Source organism: Dasypus novemcinctus, chromosome 7 (genome assembly GCF_030445035.2).
Source record: "Dasypus novemcinctus isolate mDasNov1 chromosome 7, mDasNov1.1.hap2, whole genome shotgun sequence".
Taxonomy (NCBI): domain Eukaryota; kingdom Metazoa; phylum Chordata; class Mammalia; order Cingulata; family Dasypodidae; genus Dasypus; species Dasypus novemcinctus.
The window spans coordinates 70,475,192-70,490,270 of record NC_080679.1 but is presented as its reverse complement, the minus strand read 5'-3'; the positions used below and the strand labels follow the sequence as shown (position 1 = coordinate 70,490,270).

General features: G+C 41.8%; 2 protein-coding genes across 2 annotated transcripts in view; both read right to left on the bottom strand.

Moving 5' to 3' along the window:
• Positions 1-373: 373 nt before the first annotated feature.
• LOC101423596 (intraflagellar transport protein 70B-like) lies at positions 374-9,080 on the bottom strand. The gene has a single exon (XM_058300595.2). It carries the CDS (start codon positions 5,224-5,226, stop codon positions 3,229-3,231), a length of 1,998 nt encoding a protein of 665 aa, XP_058156578.1. The 5' UTR covers positions 5,227-9,080; the 3' UTR covers positions 374-3,228.
• Positions 9,050-15,079, bottom strand: part of PDE11A (phosphodiesterase 11A) — a 482,125-nt gene continuing 476,095 nt past the window's right edge. Inside the window, exon 20 of the mRNA XM_058300593.2 lies at positions 9,050-14,436. Within this exon, the coding sequence (XP_058156576.1) occupies positions 14,281-14,436 (156 nt within the window). The 3' untranslated portion in view covers positions 9,050-14,280. The remainder of the gene's footprint in view (positions 14,437-15,079) is intronic.

Below are 15,079 nucleotides of genomic sequence, written 5' to 3'. Positions count from 1 at the left end.
CAAGGAGTGCTGTGCCATGCAGGGGTGTCCCCCGCATAGGGGAGCCCCACGTGCAAGGAGTGTGCCCCGCAAGGGGAGCTGCCCTGCATGAAAAAAGCACAGCCAGCCCAGGAGTGGCACCACACACACGGAGAGCTGACGCAGCAAGATGATGCAACAAAAAGAGACACAGATTCCCACTGCCACTGACAAGAGTGCAAGCGGACACAGAAGAACACACAGCAAATGGACACAGAGAGTAGACAAAGGAGGGGTGGAGAAGGGGAGAGAAATAAATTAAAAAAATAAATCTTGAAAAAAAAAAAAGACCCAGAAATCTAAGGACTGAAAAAAATGATGTAGAGGAATACAACCAAGGTGACAGCACAGTCTGTCCTGAGATGGTAGTATAGAGCAGGCTTTATTGAGATTTGGTCTTAATTTGCTGATAGAGAAGTGGTCTAGTCACAGGCTAGAAATCATTTTCATACTAGTCACCAGAGAATGATGAACTCACTCCAACAATCCATCGGCTCATGCCATACCCTCTCCAACTACCTGAAACTAAGATGCCAACGGCTGTTTAGGGTTACTTCTTTATACAAAAATCTACTCTTTAAAATGCAGATGTCAATCCAAGGGTTTCATCGTATTCATTCACTGCCTTTTTGACAGCTTCATCATCTCTATTGTGTCTGGCTTCCTGTACTTGTACGGTGAGTTTCCGGAGCTGCTCAGTCAGCATCCCTGCTAGTTCATCAAGCCTAATGAAAGCCTCTTCAGGAGCTGTCTGGCAAGTGATCATGGCATCCAGAAAGTCATAAAGATACGGTGTGAGGAACTTGTAAGTCAAGTGGGCGTTTTCTGCCAGGACATCTGCTGCCAGGTCAAAATACTCATACTTACAGTAGAGAAGCAACAGGTTGCCAAAAGTCTCAGGGGGAAAGGGGTTCTGTTGGAGCAAAAACTGCAGCTTTTCAAATCCTTCCGTGGGCCTGGCATCCATGTTCATTAGGGCCTGGTTGTGCAGGGTCACAGGGTCCAACTCTTCCTCTGCCCTAGGTGGCATGTCAGTGAGGGTCTCCTGGGCAGCCTCGTAGTTTCTCAGCTGGAATTCTATGGCTGCCTTGAGGTTGAAGGCTTCCACCAGAGCAGTCTGGTGGAGGACTAAGGTGTTGCCTACACTGCGAACATCAATGCCCTGACCGCCGCGGTGAACTCCCCATCCGGGATCTGCTTATGGCTTAGACCTGCCATAACCGCCAAGAACGTTGTGCTGTCTTTTTACCATGGCAACGGGGCGACCGGAAACAGAAAACTGCGAAAAATATTTTATAAGCGCCGGAACTTACATGCCGCCTAACGATTGAGAAGTTCCTGAACTGAGGAGGACACTACATGTTCCCTATACTTCGTAAGCAAATGGAAAAGTTCCTCAAATATACATGTAAAATCAAAGATTCTCTGGACTTTTCTTCTGAATAAGAAATCACTACCGTGAATTGGATAAATGTATCAGCTCAAATCATAGAGTAAAAGTGCCATAAATCATTAAACTACACAATGAGCTAAATTCCCTTATAGATCCGACAGAATTTCAGCATCTAAAGATGTCAGGCTGTAGAGGATGAGGCTGAGCATACTTCATCTATGTTCCTATGTGGCTTAGTGTTTCCTCCTTGAAAGAAAAAAATCACCTCCTTATAGTAGGAATCCTTTCAGTGGAAAGGTAATAGGCTGAACTATTAGAAATTGTTGGCTCCATAGGTCAAACACTTTCAAAACAGCAATTTCATATGAATCAACCTAATACTTTTTATTTCTAAGACATGTCAAGTGGGAGTTGACAGTTACTTTTGTGAAGAGTAAAGGGGTAGGGGTAGGGAAAAAAAAAGTAAAGCTCTTGCAGAGCTCAGAAAATGAATCGCATAAATAGGATTTGGGTTCCCACTGAGAAACTCTACTGGGAGGGATGTGAATGTGAAACTGGCATTCTGAATCTACCAGATAAGGTTTCAAAATCCTGTAACTGACCATTCAATCTGTGATGTCAGTAGGAACAGAGTTTGGTAGGGTAATGAGAATAGTGAACAATATTTTTCTTATCCAAGAGCCTACAACATGGAAACAGCCATAGCATTAACATGCCCTAAATTGCAACATGAGGTAGGAATTAAAAATTGAGTTCTAGTTACAGAATTGAGTGGGAGAGAGTGTAAACTACAATGTAAAGTATAATCCATGCTTAGTGGCAATGCTCCCGATGTGGTCATCAATTGCTATGAACGTAGCACACTAATGAAATTGTTAATGTGGGGAACGATGGGAGGTGTGGGGAGTGGAGCATATGGGAATCCCTTATTTTTTTTGTGTAACATTTTGTGTAATCTAAGTATCTTTTTAAAAAAATAAAAAATAAATTAAAAAAAAAGAGTTCTAGAGGTACCTTTGCTGTTAGTCACTCTTAAAGATCAACGATTATAGTTAATGTGAAAAAAGAGCAAAGATTGTTCATATATTCAAATTATTAATAAATAGAGCAAAAGTAAACCATGGAAATGCGTTTTGTTTTGTTTTTTGTTGACTGTGTTGTACACAATAGTACCATCATTTTGTTAAGGTGCAAGAGTTCCCACTTAATCTTGCACAATTAAAAAAACTTAGAAATAAGGAATTTTTGTAAGATAAAACAGTATTTCAGTATTGGAACACCCTCGCCAAACAGCCTATGCAAAAAGATGCATTATTACTATGTCTATGCAAAAAGATGCATTATTACTAATTATGACAGCAAATTGCGAGAATGGAGCATACAAGCCCCAAAATAATTATTGAAGCACAGAAATCCTCTATATGAATTACTGAAGTGCTCTACATGAACTTCAAGTCCACTATTCTGGACTTGAATAGTGCCTAGTCCATGAATGCTGTGCTTGTCATGCAAGGGCCTCTCAAAATGTAGCAAAGCAAAAAAAGATAACAAAAGAGAGAGAACACAGGCATTACAGGTAGAAAAATTTCTCTCATAGGAAATTTTTCATCAATTTGTCTAGGATTCAGGTTCTTCTCATTACATCTCATTTTGTGATATTTCCCAAAACGAAATTTTATCTAGTTTTTATTATAATTTTAAAGTGTACAAAGTTCAACATGTTAAAAAATATATAAAAGTGCCAAAGGCTGAACTCAGAAATAAGAATGCCAAATTCAGTTAACAAAATCATTGTGATTAATCTATTTTATACATTACTACATATTCCATCCTATAATCTCATAAATTAGAGCTCTTAACTGTCTGGACTCATAGGTGACTGTATTCTTTCCAATATGCATTCTTTCTTCTTCCAGGGGTTGTTCAATAACTGCAGGTATGTTTCTGCCATAAAGTTCACAGTGTTTTAGAAACTGGACACATTCTTGAATAACACTGTCACGCAGCACGATCATGTGTTTTGACATGTTTTCTAATAAGGACAGGAAGCACCTTTTGGCATAGTACCAGGTATCTGTTCCCAGTTTTTTATTATAAGGCTCCAAGCTTTTGATAACCCGAGAAATACCAAAGTCATAATTTCCTTTGGCACAATAAAGTGTTCCTATCACCAAATTCACAATGCAGAGATGGTAGATTTTCTTGTCTGGGTCATCATAGGAGAACTGTTCCTCTTCCTTTTCGATTTTCCTCATCAGCTCCTCAGCTTCTTCATTTTGACTTGTCATAATGTATGAAACACAGAGGTTAGCTAACACAATCGCACTGACATTCAGGATGTTATCATAATGCTTCTTGACTATGGGCTCATAAAAACCAATGGCTTCTTTGTATTTGTTTTCCTGCATGAACAGAACATGAGCCACATTGAGTTTCCATACATCATGGTCATTACAGAATTCCACGGATTTGCGGAAGATCTTTTCTACCATTGGATAATTTTCAAGGTTCCAGTAGATCTTTGCTTGGGCCATCAACACAGGAATGTATTTCTCAAGGGTTTCATCGTATTCATTCACTGCCTTTTTGACAGCTTCATCATCTCTATTGTGTCTGGCTTCCTGTACTTGTACGGTGAGTTTCCGGAGCTGCTCAGTCAGCATCCCTGCTAATTCATCAAGCCTAATGAAAGCCTCTTCAGGAGCTGTCTGGCAAGTGATCATGGCATCCAGAAAGTCATAAAGATACGGTGTGAGGAACTTGTAAGTCAAGTGGGCGTTTTCTGCCAGGACATCTGCTGCCAGGTCAAAATACTCATACTTACAGTAGAGAAGCAACAGGTTGCCAAAAGTCTCAGGGGGAAAGGGGTTCTGTTGGAGCAAAAACTGCAGCTTTTCAAATCCTTCCGTGGGCCTGGCATCCATGTTCATTAGGGCCTGGTTGTGCAGGGTCACAGCGTCCAACTCTTCCTCTGCCCTAGGTGGCATGTCAGTGAGGGTCTCCTGGGCAGCCTCGTAGTTTCTCAGCTGGAATTCTATGGCTGCCTTGAGGTTGAAGGCTTCCACCAGAGCAGTCTGGTGGAGGACTAAGGTGTTGCCTACACTGCGAACATCAATGCCCTCGGTGGTCATGCCCACACCTAGTTCTGGGTGCTGGCGGATGCCACGCTCAATAATGTCCGCGATATGTTTCAGAGCTAAGGCATACTGCCGGTTGCTGTAGTAGGCCAACGCCAGGTTGTAGGAAAGGTCAGGCCGGTAGCCCGAGGCCTGCAGAGCCGCAGAGAACTTGGAACACGCCGCTTCATACTGCCCTTCCTTGTAGAGCAAGCAACCCAGGTTGACCTGGCTGTCGGGATCGCTCTCGCCCCCACTCTCGTCCCCTGCATCCCCACTCAGTAGCTGCTCCACCAGGCTCCGCGCCCCGGGCAGATCGCCCTCGCTGTACTTGATAGCGGCTTGGAGGCGAAGCACCCGGCTATGGTAGGCGGGGTTGTCCAGGAGGAGGAAGGCCACCCGGGTGGCGTCTGGGTAAAGGCAGGCTTTGTACAGGGCCTGGGCCTGGTACAGGCGGTACTGCTCTACTTCGGGGTGCAGCAGGCCCAGCTGCTCGTAGCACTCGGCCGCCAGCGCGAACTCCTGCAGGCGGTAGTAGCAGTAGCCCAGCAGTGACAGGCCGGCGCGACTCCTCGGGCTCCGCTGGAGCTCTCCGCCCAGCAGCTGCACCGCCTCGGCGTAGCGGGAATCCCGGATGAGCCGGTACACGGCCGCGGTGAAAGCCCCCTCCTGGATCTGCGTACCGCTTAGCCCGGCCATAACCGCCAAAAATGTTGGGCGTCTTTGTTACCACGGCAACAGGGCAACCGGAAACGGAAAAGTGCAAAATTTTGTCCGGAAGTTAATTTTGAAGTCTAAACAATCGCCTAAGATTAGAAAGTGTCACAGACGGGATTCTCTCAATTTCAGGTTTGGTATCCGGGACACCGCGAACTGCGGGGAGCCTGGGTCGGGGACCGGCCTAGCAGAAGGCCTCCGGAAAATCAGAGTGGGCGTGCCTATTCCCGCAGGCACTGCCCGGCCGCGCCGCCCACCGTACGTGGCCGCGCTCCATGCTGGGAGTTGTGGTCTCTGAGGGACCGAGCTGCGGCCTTTGGAGGTTGCGGGTTTTAGGTCCTTCCATCCTAATTAAGGGTGGGGATTGTCATTTGTGTCCGTTGTGTAACCCCGGTCCCTGTCTCACCGAGTCAGGTTTACAGCTCGAAGTGCCTTGGATGTTTGAGCCCGGTATACTCTGCGGTACATACAAATGAAGTTGGTAGTTTCGCGTTTTGTTTTTGTGATAGGAACAGGGAGGGAGAAGGGAAAATGTCGCCTTGAAATTCTCCCGGAATGGAGTAGGTTTTGTTTAAACTTCCCTCAAGGGCATATTTTCTAAGAACAGAATGGTGCAACTACCCGGACTCATTTTAGCCTTTTCCAAAGTTTGGCGAGAGGAAAGAGTCCTGTGAATTGCACCTACAACTGACACAGGACAGGCTTTAGTTTCAAGCATCTTCTGCCCCCATTTTCATAAATACATATTTCTAAGCAGATGTTGGCGTTTAAACTTGGTCCTATCCACTCTGCTGGAACTCTGAAATTCACTACCAGTAAGAAGCGTTGTCTCTGCCGGTCTTCCATTAGCCTCTAACCCCGAGATAAATATGGTCCAAGTAAAATATGTGTTTGCCAAATAATTAAAGATTTCCATGCAAGTTAGCTGCCTCCGTAATACTGTTGCCCACGAATCTTTTCTATATATAAATTTTGGAACCAACCTCCAGCAAATTGTATGGTACTTGTGTTAGACCATTTACATATATTATTTCCAATCTAAATAACCACCCTATGATCTGCATATTACAAATGAAGATGCAGTGGTAAAGAAAAGTTAAGTTACTTTTCCAAGACCACACAGCTTGGTATTAAGCAGATGAGTCATCATAGCCAAAAGATAAGTTCATTAGGAAATTGTGGCTAATGAATTAAGCCAATCTATGTATCATGTCAAGGGCCCAATTTTGCAGACTATTAATGTCTTTCTTTTGTTGTTGTTGCTGTTAAAACAACCAATTTGTTGGTTGTTTCCCATTAAAACAACCAATTTGAACTTCTGAACCTGATACGCAGTTGTAAGCAGACATTTGGAAGTGACCAGTGGAGTGGTGCAGCACCTACTCATCTGTTAAAGCTAGGGGAGATGTCAGTAGGCCTCTGAGTACTCATAAAGCAACTGACTTTGTGTACCCATTCATACTTCATTAGGGATAAGTTTGCCTGAGCTGTGTCCTTTTCTGTGGGATTAGATAAGGAGCCTCCCACTGCATCACTACCAAGAAAAGGACAAACTGCACCCATTTCAGAGTGGGTGAGTGATGCTCTGAACCACCCAAGATGACAAGAAAAATCAGCCAAGCATGACCACTGTAACTGCACCCCAAGACTGCTTCTTACCTGAACTCCAACTGCAGCCCTTTAGGGTTTTCAAACCAGGAGGAGTGTGAATGGAGGGATGCTAGTGCTACTCAATAATCAGGAAGAGGGGAGTCTTTTTCTTTATTCTCGCCTGGTTTACACCTATCCCTTAGAGACTCATGCTCAATATTTTAAAATTCTTTATGGACTGAGCTGTTACCTTGGTTAGTTTGCTATTAAATCATAGTAAGATGATGGAACATGGGAACAAGAAAGTGCCTTTTATATCTTTAGCCTTACTCTCTGTTTTGCAGTTGTATTTGTGCCATGAAAGCATTCACCTTCAAATGACTTCTTTTTGAAATTTTTTATTTTCTAAGACTTTCTGCTTTCCCTTCAGTTTCTCTGATCCCTGTACATATATCCCTGATGGTTCTCCTCTTTGGGCTGGTACATATCTCTGAGTGTAGCAGCTGAAGTGGGCAGGAGGGAGGCTGTTCTGTGTCTTCATCCCTATTTCATGTGATGCTGCTCCTGAGGCCTGGCTTGAAAAAAGCAGGACATCCGGCTTAGACAGATGGAGGGCAGGGTCATTTTCAAAATGAAATGAGTCCACAAATCCCACTGTGAAATTGGCATGGCCATCACTGCTGCTGTGATCGACAGACTTTTATTTAGTCTCTGATAGGCAGCTGGGGAATAGAGTAGTATTTTGGGGGGTGGGGGTGGGGTGAAAGAAGGCCCTTTAATTAATGATAGAAATTTGGTTAGCAATAAATGAGGTGGAATACTGTAAAATGTCACAAAGGATTGTTCTGTTTCCAATAGAATCTTGCAAACCTGGAGCATATATCCAAAGTAAGTGTATTTATCAATCCAAGCAACAGGAAAACATTGGTTATTGCAAAAAAGTGATTGAGGGACTTGTAGAACAGAATTCAGCTTTGAGAAAATGCTTTGGAGTCAAGTCAGCTTTTACTCCTGAGTGGGAGCCATGTTTACCTCATGGAAGATTTCCATTCACTCCAAATATATACAGGCTAAAGTATGATGTTTGGTTCTTGATGTGTTTATGTTTCTGCTGGCCAAACATGAGATGATAAGATCTCATGTATAATCTGTTTGACATTCTCTTTTAAAGTAATTGGAAGAGATTGTTTTCTTATTTATCCTGTAAATATAACCAGTTCCTGTTGGTAAATATGTTGACTTGTGAGCATCTCAACCAGAGCTGTGGAAAACATCTTTCTTGATAAAGAAAGATCTGCAAAACCATTTTCCACTTGTTTTCTCTCCAGTTTTATCCCAAACCTTTTTCTGCAAGATGGCCAGTTTGGGGGCTCGGTTTCCATGGGGTTTCTGATGTTATTATCTAAATTAGTTTATCAGGTTTATATGGTTTATAAAAAAGTATTAACAGAGGATGCTGGCACTTAAACAGTCAACCAACCTTGCAAACAAAAGGACCACTCTGAGCCCCTGTGTTTATGTAGTGCTTTCCGTACCACGACGGGGGTCTGCTCTGCCTAACTCCCCCCATTAATCCTTCCAGCCCTTCAGTGAATTAGGTGGTCTTTATTGTTTCCCCTTCTTTAAAAGCGAGGAACACAAAGAAGTTGGTGGTTGCTCAGGCAGGTATGTGGGAACTGGCGACTGCTCAGGATGGCCGGTAGTGGGCCACACTGCACCTCTTCCCACCCCCCTCCCCTCAGGCACCTCCTCTCCAGTCATTTGAATTGGCTTTGGATCATTTGCTGCAGTTTGTTCTAATAGAACAGGCACAATGGTGTAAGACTTTTAAAGTTTAAGCACCGAAGCCGTTGTGTAATTGTATGGCGTCAGTGTGGCTGGCGGCCCTGCATTCATGCGATCCCCTGTGTAATTGCCCATGCAAATTTGAGCAATCTGTAATGGACACAGGAATCCAGCACTCGGCTGCAGACTCCTCCACCTCCAGAGAGACTTCAATAATTTTAAGAACCTTTTGTTGTCTTTAGAATGCTACATGGACAAGTCTGTCCCGCTATCCCTCTCATACAGGCAAATGTCACAGACCCAGACAAGGTTAATGGGTTAAACTGACAGTCCAAATTTAAATTGTAGGTATTCTAATGCATGCCCCTTTCTTTCAGCCTTTAAATCACCCTTCTCAAGAGAAATAAAGAATGATTATTCCAGAGCATTAAGTAATCTTTAAGCATTTTATTAAAAAACAAAACAAAGACATTTAGATCCCTTAAAGCAGACTGTTTCAAAAACATGGGTTGCTGGTGAAGGGGCCAAGCATTCTGATAATATAGTATAATATAGTATTCTTATAATGAAACATCTGACTGGGAAATCTACATAAAGGGAATGACTTCAAATGGCTCAATTGAAGACATATTTCCCTTCTGTTGTGTAAAACAATAATAATTAGGAAGCAAATCAGTAGGGGATCCTTTTTAGATTATTGTACATCAAAATAAAATGGTAAAAGCAATCCCCTCTGCAATGAAGATCAACAAAATCTAGACTCCTATTTCAACATTCTGCTGTTTCCTTAAAAAAATTCATCTAAATATGATCTAGTCCAAATCTAAACTAAAACAAAAAAATACTGAGATTCCAATATACCCACAAAATGAACACAGATAAATGATCACCTTAAATAATACATTCTTTTCACAACAAATATTCATTTACTTAATAAACATATTATTTCTATACCAGTCTATACATTCAAAAGACAATGGTGTAGACACATTACATAGATAAACAACTTATCATTAGCACTGCTAAGCAATGTACCAAACATGCAAGAATGTTCAAAATTAAATCAGAGAAGATGTACAATCCCAAATTGCAAACTGAAGAAAAGGTATAATATCAACAATGTAAGCATGACATCAGGCATTGTTGACTCCAAATGCTCATCATGAAATTCTACAGATACACCCCCATTTTATTTCTGCCATTTGTGTATTTTATTCTATTATTGCTCACATGTGAAACTTATAAAAGCTTGGTCTTCTTGTAACCAGGCTCAATCTTTCAATTTATCAATACACTTGAGTTTGGGAATTCTTTACAGCACTTGGCAGAATAAACCATGTGTTTTTAGTGACTGTTATTCTGAAGCAGATAATGAAACTTTACTACAGTGATATTGTCAGAGATTTTAGGTTCCCAACTTAGGTTTTGTTTTGTTGTTTTAATGAATCATCATTGAGCTTTTATTTTTCCCAACCAAAGTATTTCTCTCTAGATTTAAATCTTTCCCCAATATGTTTAGATTTCCTTGAAGGAAACTGATTCACACTGTTATTAGGGATGAAACTGTTTTTTACCTTTCTGTCATTCATAAGAGTCTGCAGAAAAAAATATTTTTAAATAATTATGCTGCAAAGTAAATTGGGCAGACTCTGTTTAATGATCTAAGGTAAGTAAATAAAGTGTGATAAACTTTGATACAAGAAAAAAGGAACTGACTTCTTATAGCATTAATATTAGATAATGTTGTTACACTAACACAATTTTAAAGATTATTTCTAAAACAACAGGTTTACAAATATGAAATACCTGGATATTTATAGATAGCTAAGATTTCAGATACAGAGAAAATGTACATAGAATACAATTGTAAGTTCTCTTCATTCACTTTATAAATTATAAGTTAAATTGGCTACCATTTTTGGGGTCTCTGTGATATGGAATAATAAAAAATTGTCATTTTATGAAATAAAAGGATGTATTTTTAAAAAGTCATTCTGATGACCTATCTTTCATGATCATTAGAGGCAGGTTCAGACATATCTGTGGTAAGGTTTTTAAATGTATGTAATTTTTAATTGTCTTCAGTAAGACACAATTATATTTGAAAAGAGTGAACAAGAAAGTTATTTGGGAAATGTTAAAAAGGTACAGCTTGTTCCTTTGGTATGGAAATAAACGGAATAAAAGCAGGTGGTGGTTGTGCAACACTGTGAATGTACTAAATGCCACTGAATTGTTCACTTTAAAATGGTTAATTTTATGTTATATGTATTTCGCCTAAATAAATATGTTTTTTTAAAAAGTCAATGCTTTTTTTAAAGCCTTTTTTTTTTAAAACAGACGGAAAGACCTGGAGAGTCCCATGGTTACAGGTCCAGGCCCTGGCCAGGGCAGGACTGAGCGTTGGGTGGCTCCCTCTACATAGGGGCGGGCTGGCCCTCCTCCCTGGAACCGACGGCTGCTTTGTAGGCAGTGCCTGTATTATCTGCATCCTGACTGAAAAGAGCAAGTATCATGTCAGGAAAAAAGACATCCCACAGAGAAAGTAGGATGGAGTCATTTCTACCGTAAATGTCCAGAGTCCTGAAGAAGCAAACATAATCTGGCCATTTTGGAGTTGTTTAATAAGAAGGCTCATATTTCAAATGCCTTTCCCTAGTAGAAAGTAAACATTAATAATCAGGGATGGGATAAATTATCTAATTTGGAAGCGAAGAATATATGAATAACTACACATACCTCACATTTTTGGGAAATTGTAAGTTATTAGAAAAGGGATTAAAAATACCTTAAACACCCTAACCACCGGGGTTGCTGGCACCAGGGTGGCCGTTTCTCTTCGTTTGCGCTGCTTCATGGTTGTGGAGGAGCAGACCCACAGCATTAGTCAGCAGTTTCTGAATTCTGACCCACAATAGGAAAGAAACCTCGAGACAGGAGAAATAGATGGAGGCAATTACAAACATCTACTTGATTGATGGTTGACATTGTCAGGGCTCCACCGTATTGCAATGGTGTTGAACTCCCCTCGCTACCAGTGGATGTTGCTATTGGCAACTGTGCAGTGAAGCCAATAAAAAGGCAAGGAAATGAGAGGAAAAAGCAACCTTAGTGGAGGCTGTAGGGTTTGTGCTATAAATTATGTTCCCCTTAGCAATACGCAGCCTCAATGTTCAGGGTAGCTGCAGTCCTTGGGAGCTCTTGCAGTCTGCCAGACCTGGGTCCAGTTTTGTCATAAAGCACATGTTTTAACATTTTGCTTTAGATGGACTGGCGGCATCCTTCTTTCTAGGCTCTTTATTTATTTATTTATTGCTGGGGACGATAACAGATGTGGGTTCATCTCTGCCTCACATGGACTGGTTTTCAATTCCCGTTTGTGATATAAACATAATGAGGCACAATACCCAGATCCACCTGCAGTGCTTCTGGGGCAGCAGACACAATGATGTCGATGATGTCGCAGACAAGGATCTGTCCCTAGCCCCACCCACCCTTTGTTCCTCACCTGAAGGAGGAGACAACTCAGCAGAAGCTATTTTCTTTTATAGCTCGGAAAACTGGCTTAATAAAATCCATAAATCTGAACAACCTCCTCTTACCTGCTCTGCAGAGGCCATTTTTCCTGCGTGCATTTTCTCCTCTAGTTTCTCCAGTCTGCCCTGCAGAGACAGCTATAAAGGGTAGCTAGGAACATTATCTTTAGGGCTTCCATTCCTTCCTTCTCTCCAATGTAAAACCCCTCCCAGCTCAAGTGTCTCTCTTTTCTAAGCAGTTGATGACAAGATTCTACATCGTCATTTTGGGGGACTGGAAGTGCCGTTTTTCTTCTTTTGGACTAACTTTCACCTATCTTTCCTCTACTGGTCTTCTACCTTTTTTCTTTTTCCTCTTTGCCTGGTTTTAACTTTTTTTTTTTACTTCATTTCTTACCGTACAGAAACTTTCTGTTTCTCTGTGATTACCTACTCTCCCCCCTTTGCAGTTTTGGTACCTTAATTTACCCATTCATTCTTTAAACATTCCCCTAATGTCTACTGTGTGCCAGGAAAACAATGTCTCTTGTGGAACTTGGCTCCTATTTCTCTAGCATTTGAGCAGTATAGTTAACTGATACTGACCAGTAACAAAGACAAAAATGTTTTTAGACTTTTCAGAGTGGCAGTGGACCTCAGAGTTCAGTTAGTCCAGGGATTTTCAAACTCTTCAGATCTGCTTTATGGACCACCATGTCTGTAATCAAAAAGATGATGATTTGCAGGGACTCTGGGTCCCCCAATTCTGCTTCAAACAGAGGAGTTCAGCTTTTAGAGGCTTTCAATCTTAGGGTTCCTTGTAAGATTTATTTGAACAAAACTCTAAGGTTAAGACATGTTTGAAAACCATTTTCTAACGTAATTTCATTTTATGGATGTAGAAACAGCCAGGGAGAGGTTAAATGACTTGATCAAAGTCATCCAATCAATAGAGCCACAGCTAGGGATAGGCGTCTATCTTCTTGCCCAGCATACCTTGAACAATGTCTTTAGTCTCTCAGGTAAAATGAGGGAGCAAAGCAGTTTTCTAGTCATTCCATCTACTGAGTACAATTTATTCTTACATATTATAAAAGCCTGGCTTAGTTAAATTGATCAGACTCACTTTTTCCTATAGAGCCTGTGTTTGCTGCCCAGGTCTTTCCTTAACCTTTCAAGGATTTTTTCTTATATGTACGGGAAAGTCCAAAATTGGGGACCCCTGCATTTGGCTTTAAGCTGCTTACTGGCAGTAACCTTGAATTTTATACCAAAACTCATCACTAGGAAAACTCAAGGCAGTAAATGCTCAGTCTCTATGGCTCTGCTCTGTCCTATGAAAGGTCTGTCACTGTTGGAAATAGTTCCTAAATGTTCATCTGTCACTTGTGGTAAATCCACAATAGATTTCCTTTCATCTTTAATTAAAGTCTATTAATACATTCTTTCTGTGAGAAGGCGTAGTCTACAATGAAGGTTGAATAAAAAACTCTGAAATAGGGGACCCTAATCCCAATGAAGTGTTATGAATCTTATATAACCACTGACCAGATCAACACATTTGCTGTAGTTCTACCATGGAACTCTTTGGGGAAAACTGGGATTGGCTGGTGTTTGTAAGAATAATAGAGCTTGACTTTTAGGTAGACAATTCTAAAGGCTTGGATCTATCACTAAGAAGCTTTAGGTTTAAAAATACCTCTATAGAATACAAATCACCATTCTTGGGACCATCTGGCACAAAAAGACACTCAGGGAGAAGATGCAAAAGCAGGCAGCATTTAGCTTTTAGCAAAAGGAAGAGCTATAGACAAAATGAAGCAGTGTTAATGACGCCGTCACCGTTCCGTGCCCAGAGTCCTCAGGTCTTTGGATCCACGATGGCTCGCCCAGAGCCTTCATCTCAGCCCGTGTGTCCTCTGCCCAGCCTCAGGGAAAGTCAAAGGTCCTGGGGCACCCTCACTGCCCCTAGCCCTCCTCTGTCCTTCTAGCCGCCCGCACTCCTGTCGACCAAACTTCAAGGGGAAAGCTGGGCATCCTCGAGGCCTGCGGACAGACTGAGCTTAAAGAAACAAGGACGATGTGGCTGGACTGAAGCTGGCCCTCTGGGCGGCAGTCATTTTGCAGCAGAAGCTGACCTGTGGGTTTAGTTTCTGTCCTCCCGGGCCATAGTGAGGCTGGCAGGGCAGGGCGAGGCGGTAGAGGCCAGCAGCCTTTTCTGGTGCAGCTCTTCCCACTTACTTCTGTTCGTAGCCACTGAATCCAGCATCGGCTTTAGTTTCACATTGACCTTCACCAATGCCTAATGCAAAACACAGAATGGGTGGGGGAGAGAGAAACCAGTCACTGACATGATTTCCCAGCTTCCATTTGTGAGGAGAATGGAAACTGGCTGTAAGAAATGAAAGCAATGATTATTTTTTGAGACATAAATACACATTTAATGCCATTGTGTTGTATTAATAGTCTATGCAGTAAGTGACCAAACAAGACAGAATGGCTGTGGACAATTCTGGGGGCACCAGCCGTGTAGACCACCATCTGTTTTACATCCACATCAATCAAGACAGAAAACAAAATATCCAGCTCGCCTGTACCTACTAATATGCATATTATTGACTGTCAAAGCTCCAGATCTCAGTAGACTATGAACATCATTTTTCACAAAAATAAACTTACCATTTGCTCCATAATAGATGACTCTAGTTCACTTACCTCAATAAAAAAGGAAGGCCAGTACAAATCCTGAAACATGAGGAGGTGCTTGTTTTCAAAGCTAAAGATTTGGGAGCTCTGCTAAATATGCGGATCAACATGAGAAAAGAGACGTGATAGAAAGGAAAAAAATGTGGGAGAGAGTGGAAGGGAGTTGTAGGAGAGAGGAGGTGAGAAGAAATGAGGGTGTGGCTGAAGTGGATGGACCATGAGGCTAGTGAAGTTCAGGC

Coding starts and splice junctions, on each gene's coding strand:
- LOC101423596 (XM_058300595.2), bottom strand. CDS start 5,226: ATGGCCGGGCTAAGCGGTACGCAGATCCAGGAGGGGGCTTTCACCGCG.